This window comes from Salvelinus fontinalis, chromosome 14 (genome assembly GCF_029448725.1).
Source record: "Salvelinus fontinalis isolate EN_2023a chromosome 14, ASM2944872v1, whole genome shotgun sequence".
Lineage (NCBI taxonomy): Eukaryota > Metazoa > Chordata > Actinopteri > Salmoniformes > Salmonidae > Salvelinus > Salvelinus fontinalis.
The window spans coordinates 13,721,411-13,745,468 of NC_074678.1; the positions used below are offsets into that span (position 1 = coordinate 13,721,411).

The 24,058-nt window shown below is 43.8% G+C and overlaps 1 protein-coding gene across 2 annotated transcripts in view; it reads left to right on the forward strand.

Moving 5' to 3' along the window:
- Nucleotides 1–24,058, forward strand: part of adcy1a (adenylate cyclase 1a) — a 240,836-nt gene that overhangs the window by 172,579 nt on the left and 44,199 nt on the right. For both annotated transcript variants that reach the window (XM_055943984.1, XM_055943983.1), the window contains exon 5: nucleotides 17,906–18,033. In XM_055943984.1, coding sequence (XP_055799959.1) covers nucleotides 17,906–18,033 — 128 coding nt within the window. The remainder of the gene's footprint in view (nucleotides 1–17,905; nucleotides 18,034–24,058) is intronic.

Here is a 24,058-nt window from a genome sequence, read left to right on the forward strand (position 1 = left end):
AGCACATTATGTCATACTTTCTTACACAAAACATAACTAGTTAGTTAACGTTAATTACATTAAGTTTAAAAACACCACATTTTGGGAAACTGCCATGCTATTCACTTTCATTTGCATTACACAGACCAAGCCATGGGTTAGCCATATTTCAGACAGGACAAACACTGCAGTTAGCTACACTACATTTCTTAAGAACAACCAAGACCACAGTACAAACCCCAGCTACGAAAACAAATTGTTTTGTTAATAAGAAACAGTAAGTTAGCTATGGTGAACAGTCGTGGTCGGTACTGTTTAAGATGAGGCAGGACATTTTATTTTTACTTTTTATGAGCAAGGCCTTATTTCTATTACAGCATATTGGATGACTGTCAATGTAACATTGCTAGGTTTAGACTGCTACATGAAACTAGAATTTTCCCTATACCCATCATGAGTTCGCTACAACCTTGCATATGAATGAAAGTTTACAACATCGAGAGAAATTAGAGTAATCAAGGTGACTGACAGTGACACATTCAATACTGCCTTGCACACTCTTGCCTGCATCTAGCTGATCTAGGGCGTAGTCATTAGTCCAACAGTTGCAAATGAAAATTTCTATTGGACAAATTCAGGTATGTTTAACTCCGTTTCTTTCTGTTTGCTTCCATTTAAGAATTTTTCAACATAATTGGTGAAATGAATACACCCCTGATCACACGCAAGCACGGCCACAATTTCGCCACTGTACTGAGGATAGGAAACATTGTCACCACCGATAAATCTACGAAAATCTATAATTTCAAAAAGCATTTTCCACGGCTGGCCATGCTTTCCATCTGGCTACCCCTACCCGGCCACCATCTCAGCACCCCCTGCAGCAACTTGCCCAAGCCCCCCCCGCTTCTCCTTCACCCAAATCCAGACAGCTGATGTTCTGAAAGAGCTGCAAAATATGGATCCCTACAAATCTTCTGGGCTAGACAATCTGGACCCTCTCTTTCTAAAATGATCCGCCAAAATTTTTGCAACCCCTATTTACTAGCCTATTCAACCTCTCTTTCGTATCGTCTGAGATCCCCAAAGGGGGAGACACTCTAGACCCAAACTGTTACAGACCTATGTCTATCCTGCCATGCCTTTATAAAATCTTCGACAGCCAAGTTAACAAACAGACCATTTTGAATCCCACCGTACCCTCTCCACTATGCAATCTGGTTTCCAAGCTGGTCATGGGTGCACCTCAGCCACGCTCAATGTCCTAAACAATATCATAACCGCCATCGATAAAAGACAGTACTGTGCAGCAGTCTTCATCGACCTGGCCAAGGCTTTCGACTCTGTCAATAACCACATTCTTATCGGCAGACTCAATAGCCTTGGCTTCTCAAATGACTGCCTCGCCTGGTTCACCAACTACTTTTCAGACAGAGTTCAGTGTGTCAAATCGGAGGGCCTGTTGTTCGGACCTCTGGCAGTCTCTATGGGGGTGCCACAGGGTTCAATTCGGGCCGACTCTTTTCTCTGTATATATCAATGATTTCGCTCTTGCTGCTGGTGATTCTCTGATCCACCTCTAGGCAGACGACGCAATTCTGTATACATCTGGCCCTTGTTTGGACACTGTGCTAACAAACGAGCTTTAACCTCCAAACGAGCTTTAATCCCATACAACACTCCTTCCAACCGCTTTTAAATGCAAGTAAAACTAAGTGCATGCTCTTCAACCGATTGCTGCCCGCACCCTCCTGCCCGACTAGCATCACTACTCTGTATGGTTCTGATTTAGAATATGTGGACAACTAAAAATACCTAGGTGTCTGGTTAGACTGTAAACTTTACTTCCAGACTCACATTAAGAATCCCCTTCAGCGATGTCATTTACAAAATAGCCTCCAACACTCTACTCAGCAAATTGGATGTAGTCTATCACAGTGCCATCGATTTTGTCACCAAAGCCCCATATACTACCCACCACTGCGACCTGTATGCGCTCGTTGGCTGGCCCTCATTTCATATTCGTCGCCAAATCCACTGACTCCAGGTCATCTACAAGTCTTTGTTAGGTAAAGCCCCGCCTTATCTCAGCTCACTGGTCACCATAGCAGCACCCACCCGTAGCATGCGCTCCAGTAGGTATATTTCACTGGTCATCCCCAAAGCCAACTCCTCCTTTGGCCGCCTTTCCTTCCAGTTCTCTGCTGCCAATGACTGGAACGAATTGCAAAAATCACTGAAGCTGGAGACTTATATCTCCCTCACTAACTGTAAGCATCAGCTGTCAGAGCAGCTTACCGATCATTGCGCCTGTACATAGTCCATCTGTAAATAGCCCACCCAACTACCTCATTCCCATATTGTTATTTATTTTTTGCTCCTTTGCACCCCAGTATCTCTACTTGCACATTCATCTTCTGCACATCTATCACTCCAGTGTTTAATTTGCGAAATTGTAATTATTTAGCCCCTATAGCCTATTTATTGCCTTACCTCCCTAATCTTACTACATTTGCACACACTGTATATAGACCTTTCTATTGTGTTATTGACTGTATGTTTGTCTGTGTAACTCTGTGTTGTTTGTGTCGCACTGCTTTGCTTTATTTTGACCAGGTCGCAGTTGTAAATGAGAACTTGTTCTCAGCTGGCCTACCTGCTTAAATAAAGGTGAAATAAAAAATAAACAAATCTTGGCCAGGTCGCTGTTGTAAATGGGAACTTGTTCTCTACTGGCCTACCTGCTTAAATAAAGGTGAAATTTAAAAAAAGATCTCTCCTCCTCTCACCTTTTTCCTTCGATTGTGGACTTCATTGCCCAAAACAACATGTGTCCTGTTACCTTATTAATGTCATAGTCAACATAGCTACTACAACTAACACGTTAGTAAACCCGCTACAATCACGCAGTATAGTGTACAGCAAGCAGTTTAGCAGTTACACTGGCAGGCCCCGGTGGTCAATACATTAATAAAATCTTTCCTTGACTTGGAAGAGTTCCAGTGTTGGATAGCCATAGTCAGCTAGCTAACATAGCATCCCTCTCTGTTTGAACTGGGTGTTTGAGTTGGCTAAACTAGCTAGCTGCATATGCTAACTAAGTGAAAGTGAAAATAAATAAAAAATATATACCCACGAAATATAGCGAGCATGCTCTCTTTCTCTTGCTTCTCCTTAATCTTGGAATAAATTAATTAATTAAAAACTGTTCAACTATTGTCTTTCTCTTTCTTTGAGTCAACTGCTGAATGCACCAAGGTGTCCATTTAAACTACTAGCACACAGCTCATTCACCCATGCATACTCTACAAGACATGGCACCAGAGGTCTCTTCACAATCCCGAAGTCAAGAACAGACTATAGGAGGCACAAAGTACTACATAGAGCCATGACTACATGGAACTCTATTCCACATCAAGTAACTGATGCAAGCAGTAGCATCAGATTTAAAAACAGATAAACATACACCTTATGGAACAGCGGGGACTGTGAAGAGACACACACACAGGAACACACAGGAACAGACACACATACTCTACACACATGTACTGATCATTGTAATATTGTTGTATAGCGGTATTGTACATTTTGTATTGTAGATTTGTAGTAGTGTAATAATGTTTTATGATGTACTGTTCTTTTGCTTTATGTGTGATTTAAGTGCCTAAGTGTGTTTGGAACCCTGCCTTGGCAGCAGCTGATGGGGATCCTTAATAAATACAAATACAAACTACTCACCACATTTTATGCACTGTAGTGCTAGGTAGCTGTAGCTTATGCTTTTAGTACTAGATCCCTTCTCTGATCCTTTGATTGTGTGGACAACATGTCAGTTCATGCTGCAAGAGCTCTGATATGTTCCTCCGTAAGTTGTCATAATTACTGTGTAAGTCTATAGAAGAGGGTGAGAACCATTAGCCTCCTAGGTTTTGTATTGAAGTCAATGTACACAGGAGGACAGAAGCTAGCTGTCCTCCTGCTACACCATGGTGCTAACCTACAGAGTGCTGCTGAGGCAACTGTAGACCTTCATTGCAAAACAGTGTGTTTTAATAAATTATTTAGGGACACGTGAATATATATTTTGTATAATTTTATCTAAAAATTATAACTTTTTTAATGTTTTACTATTTTTATTTTTATGAAATTCACTGACGTGGATGGTCCTCCCCTTCCTCCTCTGAGGAGCCTCCACTGATGTTGAACCACATATAGTAAATGGTTCAACCAGAAACGCACATGTAATCAGAACCTCCATTGTGTATGCTTACCATACTGACAGCTCCGGCATAAACTCCATTTTCTGTCGTCTTGACATTTATAATCCAAATGTGTGCTGACTGATTAACACAGTGTCAATTTACTTTTCAGTGAGTACACAGAAAATCTGAAATCGCCATCCACAAGTAAAACGTAGTCAGGAGGCTCCACATACTGAACCAGGTTAAAACAACAACATCAGAATCATTACTTACTTACGTGACTTGCTGTGTGCCAGAATGGTCTCATAGACTAGACGTAACATAGTAAATGTAAATCCTGACATGAACAAAAAGACAAGAACGAGCTCCAAAAACACCCAAAGATGTCCTTTAAGAAACGAACACGCTATCAGTACAGTGAGGTATTACTTTAGATGTTTTACACATGGAATTTCGAAATGTATCTGCAACTTTATAATCCATTTCGGTGGAGTCATGTTGTTTCCCCCACGGAGCTGTGCAGCCCGAGCGTGCCCCTATAATACATGGAAGTTGCAAAAAATGGATTATAACATTGCGGATAAAGTTAGCAACGTCACAATTTCATGTGTACAACATCTAAAGACCTACATCACTATACTGAGAGTGCGTCTGTTTCTAAAAGGACCTATTTGGGTGTTTTTGGAGCTCGTTCCTGTCTTTTGCTTGCCGTGATACTGCACATTGAGCAATGAGGAGGTGAATCGCGATAAGTTTCTCAAAGACAAGCCAAATCACAAACAAAAGCGTAATTTACAGAAAAATGTTGATTTACTACAGAAATAGGAAACGTCTCCTCTAATGCAAAAACGAGGGTGGTTAGTCAGTGTGGAAAAATGAGCATAGAGCACGAATATCTAGCAACCCAAAAGTTCGAAACTCATCATGGACAACTAGCATTTTATTTAATTACCAACTTTGCAACCACTTACTACTTTTTTGCTACTTTGCACCTACTTAGCATGTTAGCTATCACTTCCCTTAACCCTAACGTTAACTCTTTAACCTCACTCCTAACCTTAACCCTAACCCCTTGCCTAGCTAAGGTTAGCCACGTAGCTAACATTAGCGTTAGACACCTAGCTAACGCTAGCCACAACAAATTGGAATTCGTAAATTATCACACGTATTGCAAATTCATAACATATTGTACAAATAGAAAATTTGTAACATATCAAACGAATTCATGACATATCTTGCAAAATGGATCACGGTAATCCACAAAGTAAGACAAACCATACGAAACTTAACATATCACACTAAATGGAGTGTTACAGATTTACGTTCAGAATAATACGAAATGCTATGAGATCAGGATGCAGCCAGCCTGCAGCGGGGTGCACTTAAAATAACATGAAATGCTTGTTAACTACATGATTAAATGAGTCTGTTTTCAACAAATTAACTGTTTTAGACTATTGTACACCACATGTCCAAAGTATGTGGACACCTGCTCGTTGAACATCTCATTACAAAATCATGGGCGTTAATATGGAGTTGGTCTCGCCTTTGCTGCTCTAACAGCCTCCACTCTTCTGGGAAGGCTTTCCACTAGATATTGGAACATTACTGTGGGGACTTGCTTCCATTCAGCCACAAGAGCATTAGAGCGGTTTGGCACTGATGTTGGACGATTAGGCCTGGCTCACAGTCGGCATTCCAATTCAGCCCAAAGGTGTTTAATGGGGTTGAGGTCAGGGCTCTGTGCAGGCCAGTCAAGTTCTTCCACACTGATCTCAACAAACCATTTCTGTATGGTCTTCCCCAAACTGTTGCCACAAAGTTGGAAGCACAGAATCATCTAGATAAATTGTCGTTGTATGCTGTAGCGTTAAGATTTCTCTTCACTGGAACTAAGGGGCCTAGCCCAAACCATGAAAACAACCCCAGACCATTACTCCTCCTCCACCAAACTTTACAGTTGGCACTATGCACTGGGGCAGGTAGCGTTTTCCTGGCATCTGCCAAAACCAGATTTGTCCGTCGGACTGCCAGATGGTGACTCATCACTCCAGAGAACGCGTTTTCACTGCTCCAGAGTCCAAAGGCGGCAATCTTTACATCACTCCAGCCGATGCTTTTCTTTCTGCATAGTGATCTTAGGCTTGTGTGCGGCTGCTCGACGAAGGAAACCCATTTCATGAAGCTTCCAATTTGGCTTGGTCCCTAAGAGCCCTTTTTACATGTTACACACTTCAGCACTCGGCGGTCCCGTTCTGTGAGCTTGTGTGGCCTACTATATCGCAGCTGAGCCGGTGTTGCTCCTAGACGTTTCCACTTCACAATAACATCACTTCCAGTTTACCAGGGCAGCTCTAGCAGGGCAGAAATCTGAGGAAGTGACTTGTTGAGGAAGTGACTAAAAAGTAACTGAGCTCTTCAGTAAGGCCATTCTGCTGACAATGTTTGTTTATTGAGATGGCTGTGTGCTCAATTTTATACACCTGTCAGCAACAGGTGTGGCTGAAATTTTCAAATCCACAAATTTCAAGGGGTGTCCACATACTTCTGTATATATAGTGTATTTTAACCAAACAATATAAATAAACGTGAAATCACTACTTAATGAATGAACACTTCCAGACATTTAAACGGTTTGTTGAGGTCAATGTGTTAAGAACAGGCATCATAGTGCAATGGTTAAAGTTACCGCTTGTGTATCAGAACATTGCGGGTTTACATCCCGGAGCAGTTATTTTTACCATTATTTTGTTTATAGTTTTGACAGCCCCCTCCCGACACACACACAGTTATTTGCATGTATTAGGTGGCCCTTAAAAAGAGCCTTTGGGTTCGTGGAGAGGCAGGCAAGTGCCAGTGCGTGTGGTGGTTTGTGTTAGTACTACTGTATGACCAATATACCAGGGCTAACGGCTGTATCCATGCACTCCACGTTGCATCGTGCTAAGAACAGCCCTTGGCCATGGTATATTAGTCATATACCACAGCCCCTCAGGCCTTATTGCTTAATTACACTGAACAAAAATATAAACTCAACATGCAACAGTTTTAAAGATTTTACTGAGTTACAGTTCAGTTCATATAAGGAAATCAGTCAGTTGAAATACATTCATTAAGCCCTAATCTATGGATTTCACATGACTGGGCAGGGGTGCAACCATGGGTGGGCCTGGAAGGGCATAAGCCCACCCACTTGGCAGCCAAGCCCACCCACTAGGGAGGCAGGCCCAGCCAATCAGACTTTGTCATGGCGCTGACAGACACATGAAAGCTCTGGTTCTAGCTCCTAAGGAACTTTGAAGTGTATATGTTTTTTGTGTTATTTCTTACATTATTTGCCCAGAATTTGATTTATTTTATTATTTACAGCCAGAAAGAGGTAGTCGGAGCGGACTTCTAGTCCGACTCAGGAGGCTTGCACACCATCCAGTATATTACTCTCGAATGTTCAGTCCCTGGACAATAAAGTAGACAGGCTCAGGGCGAGGATATCCTTCCAGAGAGACATCAGGGACTGTAACATACTCTGTTTCACGGAATCATGGTTCTCTCCGGATATACTGTCCCCGTCCATACAGCCAGATGGGTTCTCAGTAGACAGGAATAAAGAACTCTCCGGGAAGAAGAAAGGTGGATGAGTATGTTTCATGATTAACTTTTCATTGTGTGATTTTTTATCACATCTTCTCCTGCTCCTCCCCTCCGGCATACGGCGTTGCCAGAATACTAACCACAGGTCCTGGGATTCATCATTGCACACACCTGGACTTCATTCGCTTCATTCTTTCCTCCCCTTTATATGTCACTCACGTATGTTTTTTCACCAGTTGGTATTGTTCTTGTTTACTGGGGTGTAGCCTTATGGTATTGACTTGTTACTGGTTTTGTTGTTTTATTAAACGTTTCACCTGCACCTGCTTCCCGACTCACAGCTCCGTTATTACATTGTGATAACTTTTGTTCAACCAACCTAGAATACCTCACAAACAAATGCCAACCATATTATGTCCCAAGAGAATTCTCTTTGGTTAGAGTCACAGCCTTATATATTCCCACTCAAGCCGATACCACGACGGCCCTCAAGGAACTACACTGGACTTTGTGAAAACTGGAAACCACATATCCCGAGGATGCATTTATTGTAGCTGGGAACTTTAACAAACCAAATTTGAGGAAAACGCTACCGAAGTTCTATCAACACATTGCCTGTAGTACTCGCGCTTCAAAAACTCTCAACCAGTGTTACTCTCCCTTCTGGGATGGTTACAAGGCCCTCCCTCACCCTCCTTTCGGCAAATCAGATCACATCTCCATTCTGCTCCAAGCAGGAAGTACCCATGCTAAGGTCTATTCAACTCTGTTCTGACCCATTGGAATCCATGCTTCAAGATTGTTTTGATCATGCGAACTGGGATATATTCCGGGTTGCCATTGAGAATAACATTGACGTATAAACTGACACAGTGACTGAGTTCATCAGGAATTGTATAGGGGATGTTGTTTTCACTGTGACTATTAAAACCTAACCAAAAACCGTTGATATGTGGCAAACAGTGCAGTTATGCCGTCCGTAAGACAATCAAACAGGCCAAACTTCAGTAGAAAGACATAGTGTAGTCGCAATTCAAGGGCTCAGACATGTGACATATGTGGCAGGGACTCCAGACAATCACGTATTACAAAGGAAAACCAGCCATGTTGCGGACACCGATGTCTTGCTCCCGAACAAGCTAAACACCTTCTTCGCCCGCTTTGAGGATAACACAGCGCCACTGACGCGGCCCGCTCCCAAAGACTGTGGGCTATCGTTCTTCATGGCCGATTTGAGTAAGACATTTAAGTGTGTTAACCCTCACAAGGCTGCCGGCCCAGATGGCATCCCTAGCCGCATTCTCAGACCATGCGCAGACCAGCTGGCTGGAGTGTTTATGGACATATTCAATCTCTCCCTATTTCAGTCTGCTGTCCCCACTTGCTTTAAGATGTCCAACATTGTTCCTGTACCCAAAAAGGCAAAAGTAACTAAACTAAATAACTATCGATACCGTAGCACTCACTTCTGTCATCATGAAGTGCTTTCATAGACTAGTTAAAGATTATATCACTTCCACCTTACCTGACACCCTAGACCCTCTTCAATTTTCATACCATCCCAATAGATCCACAGACGATGCAATTGCCATCACACTGCACACTGCCCTATCCCATCTGGACAATAGCTATGTAAGAGCGGGTTGGAGCGAGTAGTCACACATCGCTTCGCTCCACAGGCAATATTACATTTCATTACATTACAACGGTTTGATTTGTTTGATCTGAGCAATTTTTCTTAGCTAGCTACATAGCCGTCTTTGTATCAAAGATAATTGTGTAGTTTAGAGTAATTATCGAGGTTAGCTAGCCAGCTATTTTCGTCCTTCTAACGTAGTCAACACTGCTAGCTAGCCAGCTAGCCAACTTCTACCGAATAGCAGCACTGTAGAAACTATTACATTACAACGGAACGACTTGATTAGTGTAGTGTTAGCTAGCTACATAGTTGTCTTTGCTGTCTTTGTATCTAAGATAATTGTGTAGTTTAGAGTAATTATCGAGGTTAGCTAGCCAGCTATTTTTTGTCCGCCGCGCCACGCCACCGTTCTCCTACCTAGTCAACAACTGCTAGCTAGCTAGTCAACTTTCAAACAAAGTCAACAACGCAGCCACTGCTAGCTAGCCTACTTCACCAGCCAGCAGTACTGTATCATTTTAATCATTTTAGTCAATAAGATTTTTGCAACGTAAGCTTAACTTTCTGAACATTTGAGACGTATAGTCCACTTGTCATTCCAATCTCCTTTGCATTAGCGTAGCCTCTTCTGTAGCCTGTCAACTATGTGTCTGTCTATCCCTGTTCTCTCCTCTCTGCACAGACCATACAAACGCTTCACACCGCGTGGCCGCTGCCACTCTAACCTGGTGGTCTCAGCGCGCACGACCCACGTGGAGTTTCAGGTCTCCGGCAGCCTCTGGAACTGCCTATCTGCGGCCAACAAGGCAGAGTTCATCTCAGCCTATGCTTCCCTCCAGTCCCTCGACTTCTTGGCACTGACGGAAAAATGGATTACCACAGATAACACTGCTACTCCTACTGCTCTCTCCTCGTCTGCCCATGTGTTCTCGCACACCCCGAGAGCTTCTGGTCAGCGGGGTGGTGGCACTGGGATCCTCATCTCTCCCAAGTGGACATTCTCTCTTTCTCCCCTGACCCATCTGTCTATCGCCTCCTTTGAACTCCATGCTGTCACAGTTACCAGCCCTTTCAAGCTTAACATCCTTATAATTTATTGTCCTCCAGGTTCCCTTGGAGAGTTCATCAATGAGCTTGACGCCTTGATAAGTTCCTTTCCTGAGGATGGCTCACCTCTCACAGTTCTGGGTGACTTTAACCTCCCCACGTCTACCTTTGACTCATTCCTCTCTGCCTCCTTCTTTCCACTCCTCTCCTCTTTTGACCTCACCCTCTCACCTTCCCCCCCTACTCACAAGGCAGGCAATACGCTTGACCTCATCTTTACTAGATGCTGTTCTTCCACTAATCTCATTGCAACTCCCCTCCAAGTCTCCGACCACTACCTTGTATCCTTTTCCCTCTCGCTCTCATCCAACACTTCCCACTCTGCCCCTACTCGGATGGTATCGCGCCGTCCCAACTTTCGCGCTCTCTCCCCCGCTACTCTCTCCTCTTCCATCCTATCATCTCTTCCCTCTGCTCAAACCTTCTCCAACCTATCTCCTGATTCTGCCTCCTCAACCCTCCTCTCCTCCCTTTCTGCATCCTTTGACTCTATATGTCCCCTATCCTCCAGGCCGGCTCGGTCCTCCCCTCCTGCTCCGTGGCTCGACGACTCATTGCGAGCTTACAGAACAGGGCTCCGGGCAGCCGAACGGAAATGAAGGAAAACTCGCCTTCCTGCGGACCTGGCATCCTTTCACTCCCTCCTCTCTACATTTTCCTCTTCTGTCTCTGCTGCTAAAGCCACTTTCTACCACTCTAAATTCCAAGCATCTGCCTCTAACCCTAGGAAGCTCTTTGCCACCTTCTCCTCCCTCCTGAATCCCCCCCCCCCCACCTCCCTCTCTGCGGATGACTTCGTCAACCATTTTGAAAAGAAGGTCGACGACATCCGATCCTCGTTTGCTAAGACAAACGACACCGCTGGTTCTGCTCACACTGCCCTACCCTGTGCTTTGACCTCTTTCTCCCCTCTCTCTCCAGATGAAATCTCGCGTCTTGTGACGGCCGGCCGCCCAACAACCTGCCCGCTTGACCCTATCCCCTCCTCTCTTCTCCAGACCATTTCCGGAGACCTCCTCCCTTACCTCACCTCGCTCACCGTCTTCAAGAGAGCGAGAGTTGCACCCCTTCTGAAAAAACCTACACTCAATCCCTCCGATGTCAACAACTACAGACCAGTATCTCTTCTTTCTTTTCTCTCCAAAACTCTTGAACGTGCCGTCCTTGGCCAGCTCTCCTGCTATCTCTCTCAGAATGACCTTCTTGATCCAAATCAGTCAGGTTTCAAGACTAGTCATTCACCTGAGACTGCTCTTCTCTGTGTCACGGAGGCGCTCCGCACTGCTAAAGCTAACTCTCTCTCCTCTGCTCTCATCCTTCTAGACCTATCGGCTGCCTTTGATACTGTGAACCATCAGATCCTCCTCTCCACCCTCTCCGAGTTGGGCATCTCCGGCGCGGCCCACGCTTGGATTGCGTCCTACCTGACAGGTCACTCCTACCAGGTGGCGTGGCGAGAATCTGTCTCCGCACCACGTGCTCTCACCACTGGTGTCCCCCAGGGCTCTGTTCTAGGCCCTTTCCTATTCTCGCTATACACCAAGTCACTTGGCTCTGTCATATCCTCACATGGTCTCTCCTATCATTGCTATGCAGACGACACACAATTAATCTTCTCCTTTCCCCTTTCTGATAACCAGGTGGCGAATCGCATCTCTGCATGTCTGGCAGACATATCAGTGTGGATGACGGATCACCACCTCAAGCTGAACCTCGGGGAAGGACTGCCCGTTCCATGACAACTCCATTGTTGACAACTCCATTGTGTCCTCCTCCCAGAGTGCTAAGTACCTTGGCGTGATCCTGGACAACACCCTGTAGTTCTCAACTAACATCAAGGCGGTGACCCGTTCCTGTAGGTTCATGCTCTACAACATTCGCGAGTACGACCCTGCCTCACACAGGAAGCGGCGCAGGTCCTAATCCAGGCACTTGTCATCTCCCGTCTGGATTACTGCAACTCGCTGTTGGCTGGACTCCCTGCCTGTGCCATTAAACCCCTACAACTCATCCATAACGCCGCAGCCCGTCTGGTGTTCAACCTTCCCAAGTTCTCTCACGTCACCCCGCTCCTCCGCTCTCTCCACTGGCTTCCAGTTGAAGCTCGCATCCGCTACAAGACCATGGTGCTTGCCTACGGAGCTGTGAGGGGAACGGCACCTCCGTACCTTCAGGCTCTAATCAGGCCCTACACCCAAACAAGGGCACTGCGTTCATCCACCTCTGGCCTGCTCGCCTCCCTACCTCTGAGGAAGTACAGTTCCCGCTCAGCCCAGTCAAAACTGTTCGCTGCTCTGGCACCCCAATGGTGGAACAAACTCCCTCACGACGCCAGGTCAGCGGAGCCAATCACCACCTTCCGGAGACACCTGAAACCCCACCTCTTTAAGGAATACCTAGGATAGGATAAAGTAATCCTTCTAACCCCCCCCCTTAAAAGATTTAGATGCACTATTGTAAAGTGGTTGTTCCACTGGATATCATAAGGTGAATGCACCAATTTGTAAGTCGCTCTGGATAAGAGCGTCTGCTAAATGACTTAAATGTAATGTAAATGTAAGAATGCTGTTCATTTTCTACAACTCTGCGTGGCCACGCACGCCTCCAATTCAATCATGAAGTTTCTAGATGACACAACAGCAGTAGACCTGATTACCAGCAATGACGAGACAGCCTACAGGGAGGAGGTGAGGGCACTGGCGGAGTGGTGCCAGGAAAATAACCTCAAATTCAACAAAACAAAGGAGCTGATCGCGGACTTCAGGAGACAGCAGAGGGAGCACACCCACGTCCACATCGATGGGACCACAGTGGAGAAGGTGAAATGCTTCATACACATCACTGATAATCTGAAATGGTCCACCCACACAGACAGTGTGGTGAAGACCCTCACAAACTTTTACAGATGCACCATTGAGAGCATCCTGTCGGTCGGTATCACAGCCTGGTACGGCATCTGCACCACCACAACCGCAGAGCTTTCCAGAAGTTGGTGCGGTCTGCCTAATGCGTCACCTGGGATACACTGCCTGCCCTCCTTGATGTCACAGGAAGGCCAGCACTTGATGTCACAGGAAGGCCAAAAAGATCATCAAGGACATCAACCACCCGAGCCACAGCCTGTTCACTCAGCTATAATCCAGAAGGCGACGTCAGTACAGGTGCATCAAAGCTGGGACCAAAAGACTGAAAATAGCTTCTCTCTTAAGGCAATCAGACTGTTAAAACTTCTTGACACTAGGGGGGTGCCATTTCGACTTTGTAAAAATGAGTTCCCAAATTAAACTGCCTCGTACTCAATTCTTGCTCGTACAATATGCATATTATTATTACTATTGGATAGAAAACACTCTATAGTTTCTAAAACCGTTTGAATTATTTCTCTGAGTGAAACAGAACTCATTCTGCAGCACATTTCCTGTCAGGGAGTGAGATTTCAGAAATCGAGGTCCCTGTTCTGAGGTCAGTTTATAAGTCCCCATGTAAGCCATCAGGCTACATGCACTGCATACGCCTTCCTCTAGATGTCAGTAAGCGGTGAGAATTTGAATGGAGTCGATTGCGCAATCTGGGGCCCTATATAAGACCGTGGAACGGAAGTACCGTCCTTTTCAACGGTGCGCCTGGCGCATCAGGGACATCACTATGGCCTCCTGCAAAGCTTTCGTTTTAGCAGTTCTGTATCTCCGGTCATGTTTTTATTCGTTATAGTTGTTAAAGACATCATAAGGTAGTTAATTTAAACCGATTTATAACAGTTTATATCAGTTTATTGCGATTTTCCTGGATTTATTTGTCATGCGCTTTCACGAGTTGGACACCTCTTCAGTGGGTGGCTAACGTTAGCGGCTATTTCGACAGGACAAGAGGACATCTTTCAACCAAAAGACGATTGTTCTGGAGAAAGGACACCTTGCCCAAGATTCTGATGGAAGCTCAGCAAATAGTAAGCAGTCTTTATGCTGTTAATTCGTACTTATGTTGACAAATGTCAAATAATAATTCCGCCATGAATTATGGTGCGATCTCGCTTTAGCGCACGCTGTATGCTTGAAGTAACGTTAATTTTAAAAATGTAACCCAGCGATTGCATTAAGAACTAATTTGTCTTTCAATTGCTGTCCAACCTGTATTTTTTTAATCAAGTTTATGAATAGTTTTCGATTAGAATAGGTGCCTCTCCAAGATGGCGCCGGACAGATTGCTTGAGGTTTTGGACACTAATCACATTGTATAAGCACGATTTGTGCCGCTAAATATGCACATTTTCGAACAAACTCTATATGGATTGTGTAATATGATGTTATAGGACTGTCATCTGAAGAATCCTGAGAAGGTTAGTGAAAAAATTAATATATTTTGGTGGTTTATACGTTATCGCTATTTTTGCCTTGAATCAATGCTGTTGTGATGTTTGCTATTGTGGTAAGCTAATATAACGCTATATTGTGTTTTCGCTGTAAAACACTTAGAAAATCTGAAATATTGGCTGGATTCACAAGATCTGTGTCTTTCATCTGCTGTACGCTGTGTATTTTTAAGAAATGTTTTATGATGAGTAATTAGCTAATACACGATGGTCTCTGTAGTTATTCTAGTCGCTTTGGTGAGAGTTGTGATAGTGGCTGCAATGGTAAACTATGATTTATACCTGAAATATGCACATTTTTCTAACAAAACATATGGTATACAATAAATATGTTATCAGACTGTCATCTGGGGAAGTTGTTTCTTGGTTAGTGGCTATTTATATCTTTATTTGGTCGAATTTGTGATAGCTACTGATGGAGTAAAAAAATGATGGAGTAAAAAAGTGGTGTCTTTTGCTAACGTGGTTAGCTAATAGATTTACATATTGTGTCTTCACTGTAAAACATTTTAAAAATCAGAAATGATGGCTGGATTCACAAGATGTGTGTCTTTCATTTGGTGTCTTGGACTTGTGATTTCATGAACATTTTATTATATGATATCCCTGTGGCTTTAGGCTAGGCTATGCTAGTCAGCTTTTTTGATGGGGGTGCTCCCGGATCCGAGGTTGGGGGGCGTTAAAGGTTAAATAGCCATCACTAGCCAGCCTCCACCCAGTACTCTGCCCTGAACTTAGTCACTGTCTCTAGCTGGCTGCCACCCGGTTACTCAACAAGGTAACTTAGAGGGTGCTGCCCTATGTACATAGATATGGAATCACTGGTCACTTTAATAATGGAACACTGGTCACTTTAATAATGTCTACATACTGTTTTACACATTTACACATTTACATTACACATATGTATATGCTGTACTCTACAGTATTCTAGTTTATCTCACTCCGACGTTGCTCATCCTAATATCTAGTATTTATTAATTCCATTATTTTACTTTTATCCTTGTGTTTATTGTTATGAATTGTTACAGTTGAAGTCGGTAGTTTACATACACCTTAGTTTTTCACAATTCCTGACATTTAATCCTAGTAAGAATTCTCTGTCTTAGGTCAGTTATCACCACTTCATTTTAAGAATGTGAAATGTCAGAATAATATTACAGAGAATGATTTATTTCAGCTTTTATTTATTTTATCACATTCCCAGTGGGTCAGAAGTTTACATACACTCAATTAATATTTGGCAGCTGTCGTGCCCTGACCTTAGAGAGCCTTTTTTATGTCTCTTTTTGGTTTGGTCAGGGTGTGATTTGGGTGGGCATTCTATGTTCGGGTTTTCTATGTTTTTGTAGTTCTGTCTATCGTTGTCTCTGATTGGGAATCATACTTACTCAGCCTTTTCTGATTTTGTCATTGTGGGAAGTTGTCTATGTTAGGGGAACTATAGCCCTTGTAAGCTTCACGGTCATTTTTGTTATTTCTTGTTTTGTTGGCGACATTTTTCGAAATAAAAGAACATGTACGCTCACCACGCTGCACCTTGGTCTCCCTTTAACGACGAGCGTGACAGTAGCATTGCCTTTAAATTATTTAACTTGGGTCAAATGTTTCGGGTAGCCTTCCACAAGCTTCCCACAAGTAAGTTTTGGCCCCTTCCTCCTGACAGAGCTGGTGTAACTGAGTCAGATTTGTAGGCCTCCTTGCTCGTACTTGCTTTTTCAGTTCTGCCCACACATTTTCTATGGGATTGAGGTCAGGGCTTTGTGATGGCAATTCCAATACCTTGACTTTGTTGTCCTTAAGCCATTCTGCCACAACTTTGGAAGTATGCTTGGGGTCATTGTCCATTTGGAAGACCCATTTGCGACCAAGCTTTAACTTCCTGACTGATGCTTCAATATATCCACATAATTTACCTACCTCATGATGCCATATATTTTGTGAAGTGCACCCGTCCCTCCTGCAGCAAAGCACCCCCACAACATGATGCTGCCACCCACGTGCTTCACGGTTGGGATGTTGTTCTTCGGCTTGCAAGCCTCCCCCTTTTTCCTCCAAACATAACGATGGCTATTATGGCTAAACAGTTCTATTTTTGTTTCATCAGACCAGAGGACATTTCTCCGAAAAGTACAATCTTTGTCCACACACACACACACACACACACACACACACACACACACACACACACACACACACACACACACACACACACACACACACACACACACACACACACACACACACACACACACACACACACACACACACACACACACACACAGAGACACTCATCCACACACATGCACACCACTTACCAGACTTAATATTATGCTAAATACTTCACTATTTAAACACTTGCCTAACAACTCCCCCTTCCCCAAAACAAGTGTACATTTTGGACTATGAATTGTGCCTTCATGTATTATACTGATGCTAAAATGTTTATTATATTCCACTGAGGCATTTACTTTATGTCCATATTCTTATATTTTATCATTTCTTATTGTTGTTTGTCGAGAAGGAACCTGCAAGTAAGCATTTCTTTGGACAGTGTATACCATGTGTATCCTGTACGTACATATGACTAATAAAACTTGAAACTTGAGAAAGGTTTATCATGGATGCTCTGCTACAGGTTTATCATGGAAGCCCTGCAACAGGAAGACATATCATGGAAGCCTGTTACAGGTTTATCATGGAAGCCCTGTTACAGGTTTATCATGGAAGCCCTGTTACAGGTTTTGACTGAGAAGGACCCTTTTTTTGATCATCACTGTTTGCAATCATGAAAATTCCTGTCTCTCTTCCTCCCCATTTCTTCACCTCTCCATTGCTCTCTGTCTCGCTTCCTCTCTCTCCCCACTCTTCCACCCCTCTCTCTTTTCTCCTGTCCCTCTTCCACCACTCTGTCCCCCCTCTCCCCCGCTCTCCTCTACCCTGCTCTTCTCTCCCTCTACCCCTCCTCCCCCTCCTCTTCCCTCACTCTCCCTCTACCCCTCCCCCTCATCTCTCCAGGAGAACCACTGTAGGCGTATAAAGATTCTGGGGGACTGTTACTACTGTGTGTCAGGTCTGACCCAACCCAAGGCAGACCATGCACACTGTTGTGTAGAGATGGGCCTGGACATGATCGACACTATCACGTGAGTCTGCACTGACCACACACGCACACGCACGCGCACGCACACACACACACACACACACACACACACACACACACACACACACACACACACACACACACACACACACACACACACACACACACACACACACACACACACACACACACACACACACACACACACACACACACACACACACACACTCAGAGAGACATAGTGTCACAGTGTTGATCCCATACTCCAAAATGAGAAGCAGAGCATTTCTGCTGTTGTGTTGTTTTCCTGTCTTTCTGTTGAGCGGATGGTTGTCAATGCTGGAGCTCATTATCACCCAGGACAAGTGTTGCCATACACACTCCTCTCTCCTCCCTCACCTCTCTCATACACACTCCTCTCTCCTCCCTTGCTCATAAATTGTCCTCTCTCCTCACCTCGCTCATACACACTCCTCTCTCCTCCCTTGCTCATAAATTGTCCTCTCTCCTCACCTCGCTCATACACAGTCTTATCTCTTCCCTTGCTCATACACACTCCCCTCTCTTCCCTTGCTCATACACAGTCCTCTCTCCTCACCTCGCTCATACACACTCCTCTCTCTTCCCTCCCTCATTCACATTCCTCTCTCCTCCCTTGCTCATAAATTGTCCTCTCTCCTCACCTCGCTCATACACACTACTCTCCCCCTTCTCTCTCATTTCTCTCTCTATTCCATATGGTCCTCTCTTCCTCTCTCTATTCCATATGGTCCTCTTTTCCTCTCTCTATTCCATATGGTCCTCTCTTTCTCTCTCTATTCCATATGGTCCTCTCTTCCTCTCTCTATTCCATTTGGTCCTCTCTTCCTCTCTCTATTCCATATGGTCCTCTCTTCCTCTCTCTATTCCATATGGTCCTCTCTTCCTCTCTCTATTCCTTATGATCCTCTCTTCCTCTCTCTTCCATATGGTCCTCTCTTCCTCTCTCTATTCCTTATGGTCCTCTCTTCCTCTCTCTATTCCATATGGTCCTCTCTTCCTCTCTCTATTCCTTATGGTCCTCTCTTTCTCTCTCAATTCCATATGGCCCTCTTTTTCTTTCTCTTCTTGAATTATCCACCTTCTCCCTTTAGATTCCCCTTCTCTCCCTCCATATATACTCATGTGGAGGAAAGGGAGACTGTGGTGGAAATAGTCCCACTTTATCTCCTCAAAGCCATACCACTAAGACAGGGACTGGACACATGCACGCACGTACACACAGACACACACGCACACACACACACACACACACACACACACACACACACACACACACACACACACACACACACACACACACACACACACACACACACACACACACATACAGGTAGGTATCAGCGCTACAAATCAAATCAAATCAAATTTTATTGGTCACATACACATGGTTAGAAGATGTTATTGCGAGTGTAGCGAACTGCTTGTGCTTCTAGTTCCGACGTTGCAGCAATATCCAACATCTATTCTAACAATTCCACAACAACTACCTAATGCACACACATCTAAGTAAAGGAATGGAATAAGGATACAGTTGAAGTCGGAAGTTTACATACACCTTAGCCAAATACATTTAAACTCAGTTTTTCACAATTCCTGACATTTAATCCTAGTAAAAATTCCCTGTCTTAGGTCACTTAGGATCACCACTTTATTTTAAGAATGTGAAATGTCAGAATAATAGTAGAGAGAATTATTTATTTCAGCTTTTATTTCTTTCATCACATTCTCAGTGGGTCAGAAGTTTACATACACTCAATTAGTATTTGGTAGCATTGCCTTTAAATTATTTAACTTGGGTCAAATGTTTCGGGTAGCCTTCCACAAGCTTCCCACAATAAGTTGGGTGAATTTTGGCCCATTCCTCCTGACAGAGCAGGTGTAACTGAATCAGGTTTGTAGGCCTACTTGCTCGCACACGCTTTTTCAGTTCTGCCCACACATTTTCTATAGGATTGAGGTCAGGGCTTTGTGATGGCCACTCCAATACTTTGACTTTGTTGTCCTTAAGCCATTTTGCCACAACTTTGGAAGTATGCTTGGGGTCATTGTTCATTTGGAAGACCTATTTTCGACCAAGCTTTAACTTCCTGACTGATGTTTTGAGTTGTTGCTTCAATATATCCACATGATTTCCCTTCCTCATGATGCCAGTCCCTCCTGCAGCAAAGCACCCCCACAACATGATGCTGCCACCCCCGTGCTTCACGGTTGGGATGGTGTTCTTCGGCTTGCAAGCCTCCCCCCTTTTCCTCCAAACATAACGATGGTCATTATGGCCAAACAGTTCTATTTTTGTTTCATCAGACCAGAGGACATTTCTCCAAAAAGTACGATCTTTGTCCCTATGTGCAGTTGCAAACCGTAGTCTGGCTTTATTATGGCGGTTTTGGAGCAGTGGCTTCTTCCTTGCTGAGCGGCCTTTCAGGTTATGTTGATATAGGACTCGTTTTACTGTGGATATAGATACTTTTGTACCTGTTTCCTCCAGCATCTTCACAAGGTCCTTTGCTGTTGTTCTGGGATTGATTTGCACTTTTCACACCAAAGTATGTTCATCTCTAGGAGACAGCACCGTCTCCTTCCTGAGTGGTATGACAGCTCCGTGGTCCCATGGTGTTTATACTTGCCTACTATTGTTGAAGCATGTGGGGACAGCAGACTGGGATAGGGAGAGATTGAATATGTCCGTAAACACACCAGCCAGCTGGTCTGCACATGCTCTGAGGACACGGCTAGGGATGCTGTCTGGGCCAGTCCTGCGAGGGTTAACACGTTTGAATGTCTTACTTACGTCGGCCACGGAGAAGGTGAGCCCACAGTCCTTGGTAGCGGATCCCATCGGTGGCACTGTATTATCCTCAAAGCGGGCAAAGAAGGTGTTTAGTTTGACTGGAAACAAGACGTCGGTGTCCGTGACGTGGCTGGTTTTCCTTTTGTGGTCCGTGATTATCTGTAGACCCTGTCACATATGTCTCGTGTCTGAGCCGTTAAATTGCGACTCCACTTTGTCTCTGTACTGACATTTCACTGTTTTGATTGCCTTCCGGAGGGAATAACTACACTGCTGGTATTCGGCCATAATCCCAGTCACCTTTCCATGGTTAAATGCGATGGTTCGCGCTTTCAGTTTTGCGTGAATGCCGCCATCTCTCCACGGTTTCTGGTTAGGTTAGGTTTTAATAATCACAGTTGGAACAACATCTCCTATACACTTCCTTATAAACTCACTCACCGAATCAGCGTATACGTCTATGTTATTCTCTGATGCTTCCCGGAACATATCCCAGTCCGCGTGATCAAAACAATCTTGAAGCATGGATTCCGATTGGTCAGACCAGCATTGAATAGTCCTTAGCACGGGTCCATCCTCTTTTGAGTTTCTGCTAATAGGAAGGCAGGAGCAAAAGGGAGTCGTGGTCAGATTTGCTGAAAGGAGGGCGGTGGAGGGCTTTGGAGTAGCAGTGATCCACTCTTGGAATTAGTGGTGACTCGGGGAACCCCTGAGATCCTCAAGGAACAACTGGAGTTCCTCAAGGAACCATTGCCATTGGTCAATTGTTCATATTTGCACCTTTGGTGTATTTAACCAGGCTAGGCCGTTTTAGCGGCAAAAAGCTTCTGGTGGGGGGGTGGCTGGGATGAAAAAAAAACAAAAAAAACAATGTAAGACAAAATGGACAACACAGACAGAAGACAACAGCACATATTCAATAGCAAACAAACAGTGGATATGTGTGTGTGTTTCCTTACATAAGGCAACGCAAGCTAGTAGCTAGAAATAATTGCATTTCTGTTCATCTATTTGTCCTTTGAACTCCTCCAGGGACACCAGGTCCTGGACTTTTAGGTTGCCTTGGAGGGAATTCCAAGATTAGGGGGCTGAAATTACCTTTTTAGAAGCTCGGTTCTCATTTTTGAAACTCTTAGCATAAAACAAGATTGAGACTGGTGTATTGTCATCACATGTTAAGGTTGAACACTGACAGTATTGTAGCTTCAATGATGCTTACAGAGGTGTATAAATTCCTCAAGAGTCCATGTAAATCCCAAAGTTGTAATAGTTACCATTTTATTCATTTATGTAATTAGCGATGTTAATATTATTATTATATTAGAATATGTAGTGATGGGACGATTGATACCGGAGCACTGATGCTCCGATGCAGTTTTCAAAGCACTACTGATTCAACCATAGATATTAAAACCAGTTGATAGTGATAGCGCTGACGTCATCCATGTATTCCAATGGAAAACTCCTTTTGGCGCATGAAGCCGGAAGTTTTTCAATTTGAAGCGCCAAGGAACATGAAAATAACCGTAACTAGCAAAGGATCATGGTCAATGTATTCATTTCAATTCTGCCTGAGAGAGTCAGCCAGAATCCTCTTCGTAGCCAGCCGGCCCGTCATTGGTCTGTCAGCACGTAGTGCTGTGTGATGACAAATGTAGTAGTCAGAATGGATCATTATTTAATGAAATATCTCCATTTGTTGTGAACTTAAAATTGTTCCCCATACATTTTAGAGCCTAAAACGATCATCTAAAAACAATGTGTTTGGCTGTTCTGGTGATCATAATTTAGATAGGCTTTATAGGGCAGACCAGGGCTTTTGGCACCGCTAGGTTGCTACGCAGTAGCCGACCAGCAGAGCTTGTGACGCTGGGGGCCTGGATTCGACACAACGTAACGATGCTTGTATCGAAGAAACAATACCATGTGATGATGATGTTAAAAGCTTCGAACGTCACACTACATATCTGTCAAATGTCGGAACTTGGAAGAAAGAATGCCGTCCCCTGCCGGAAGTTTTTTTTTAAATCTAGACATTTCACCTTCTTAGCAGAGGAATCTATTCTGAAATCTTAGCACTGTTTTTTATTTCTCAAACAGTGATTGTAAATGTAAACAACTCTGGTAGTTGCTATTGATAATTATCACATTTTGTTAATATGTAAAAGTAAGTTAAAAAAGTTTAATTCAAACCCAAAGAAAAGTAGTTACCATGTGATAAATGACGTACAGAGCTTTGTTTGGTCCCTCAGTGGATCCCACTGTGGTTTCCAAAACACCGACCTCTGCTGCCAGACATGACTTACAGACTTAGTCTAGATATTCTTCTGTATTTCTCACCTGACAGGTGGCTCAGCCTGAAGAGCAGTGGCGAGTGAGTCTCTCATCTTGTGGAGGTACAGGATTGAATCGATAAAAAAAAAAAGAAATGCTTTCTTTGATTGACTAGCTACATTGTATTTCTAACTTTTAAATGATGAATTTCGATAAGCATAGGCTGTTCAGTTTTTTATTTAACATCCTAAATCATTCAATGGAGCCATCTTTTGTAAATGTTTTTTATTTATTTTTAACTAGGTTGCTCGCTTCAAAGCATAGACAGATAGCTTCAAAGTAACATTACCACGCGATCGATGACTTCTGAAGCGTCATTCGATCACATGCATTTTCGAACGGTGTGTTGCAAAATGCAAGATTCCGCTGATTTCGCCCCGGCAAGGATGCTTTCTTCGCTGCAAAGTTGCTTTCAAACACCAACCTCTACTGGACAGCTTATTTACCAATTTACTTAGATTTGTTTGAGGTTATAGTTCCTGAATGGTAGTTCAGCAGGTAGGGATGGGGATTTGGGATCAGACACCAGCATAGGCACAAGATCCAATCCTGGCTATGGTTGAAAAATGATCTTCCCATTGTTGTTCAAATACTTTGTTTTATTTATTGTAGCCTATGGTAGTCTTTTGTCTTCAGCGTCCTAAATAATATCACGGAAACCTGGAACCCCACAACTAAAATGAGTGTACCAACCATCTGTCCATTGCGCGACAAAGTTTTGATGGATGCAATGGGAAAACAAGTCTATTTAAACATCAAACATGCTGATATTTATTCCTGACCAGCAGGTGTCACTAATATGCACTCTGTTAAACGCTCCGAATAATTAAAACATTTTCAGCAGAATTTCGTGAAAGGCCCAAAAGGTTCATGAAGCCACAGTTTCCCAGCACTATGTAAT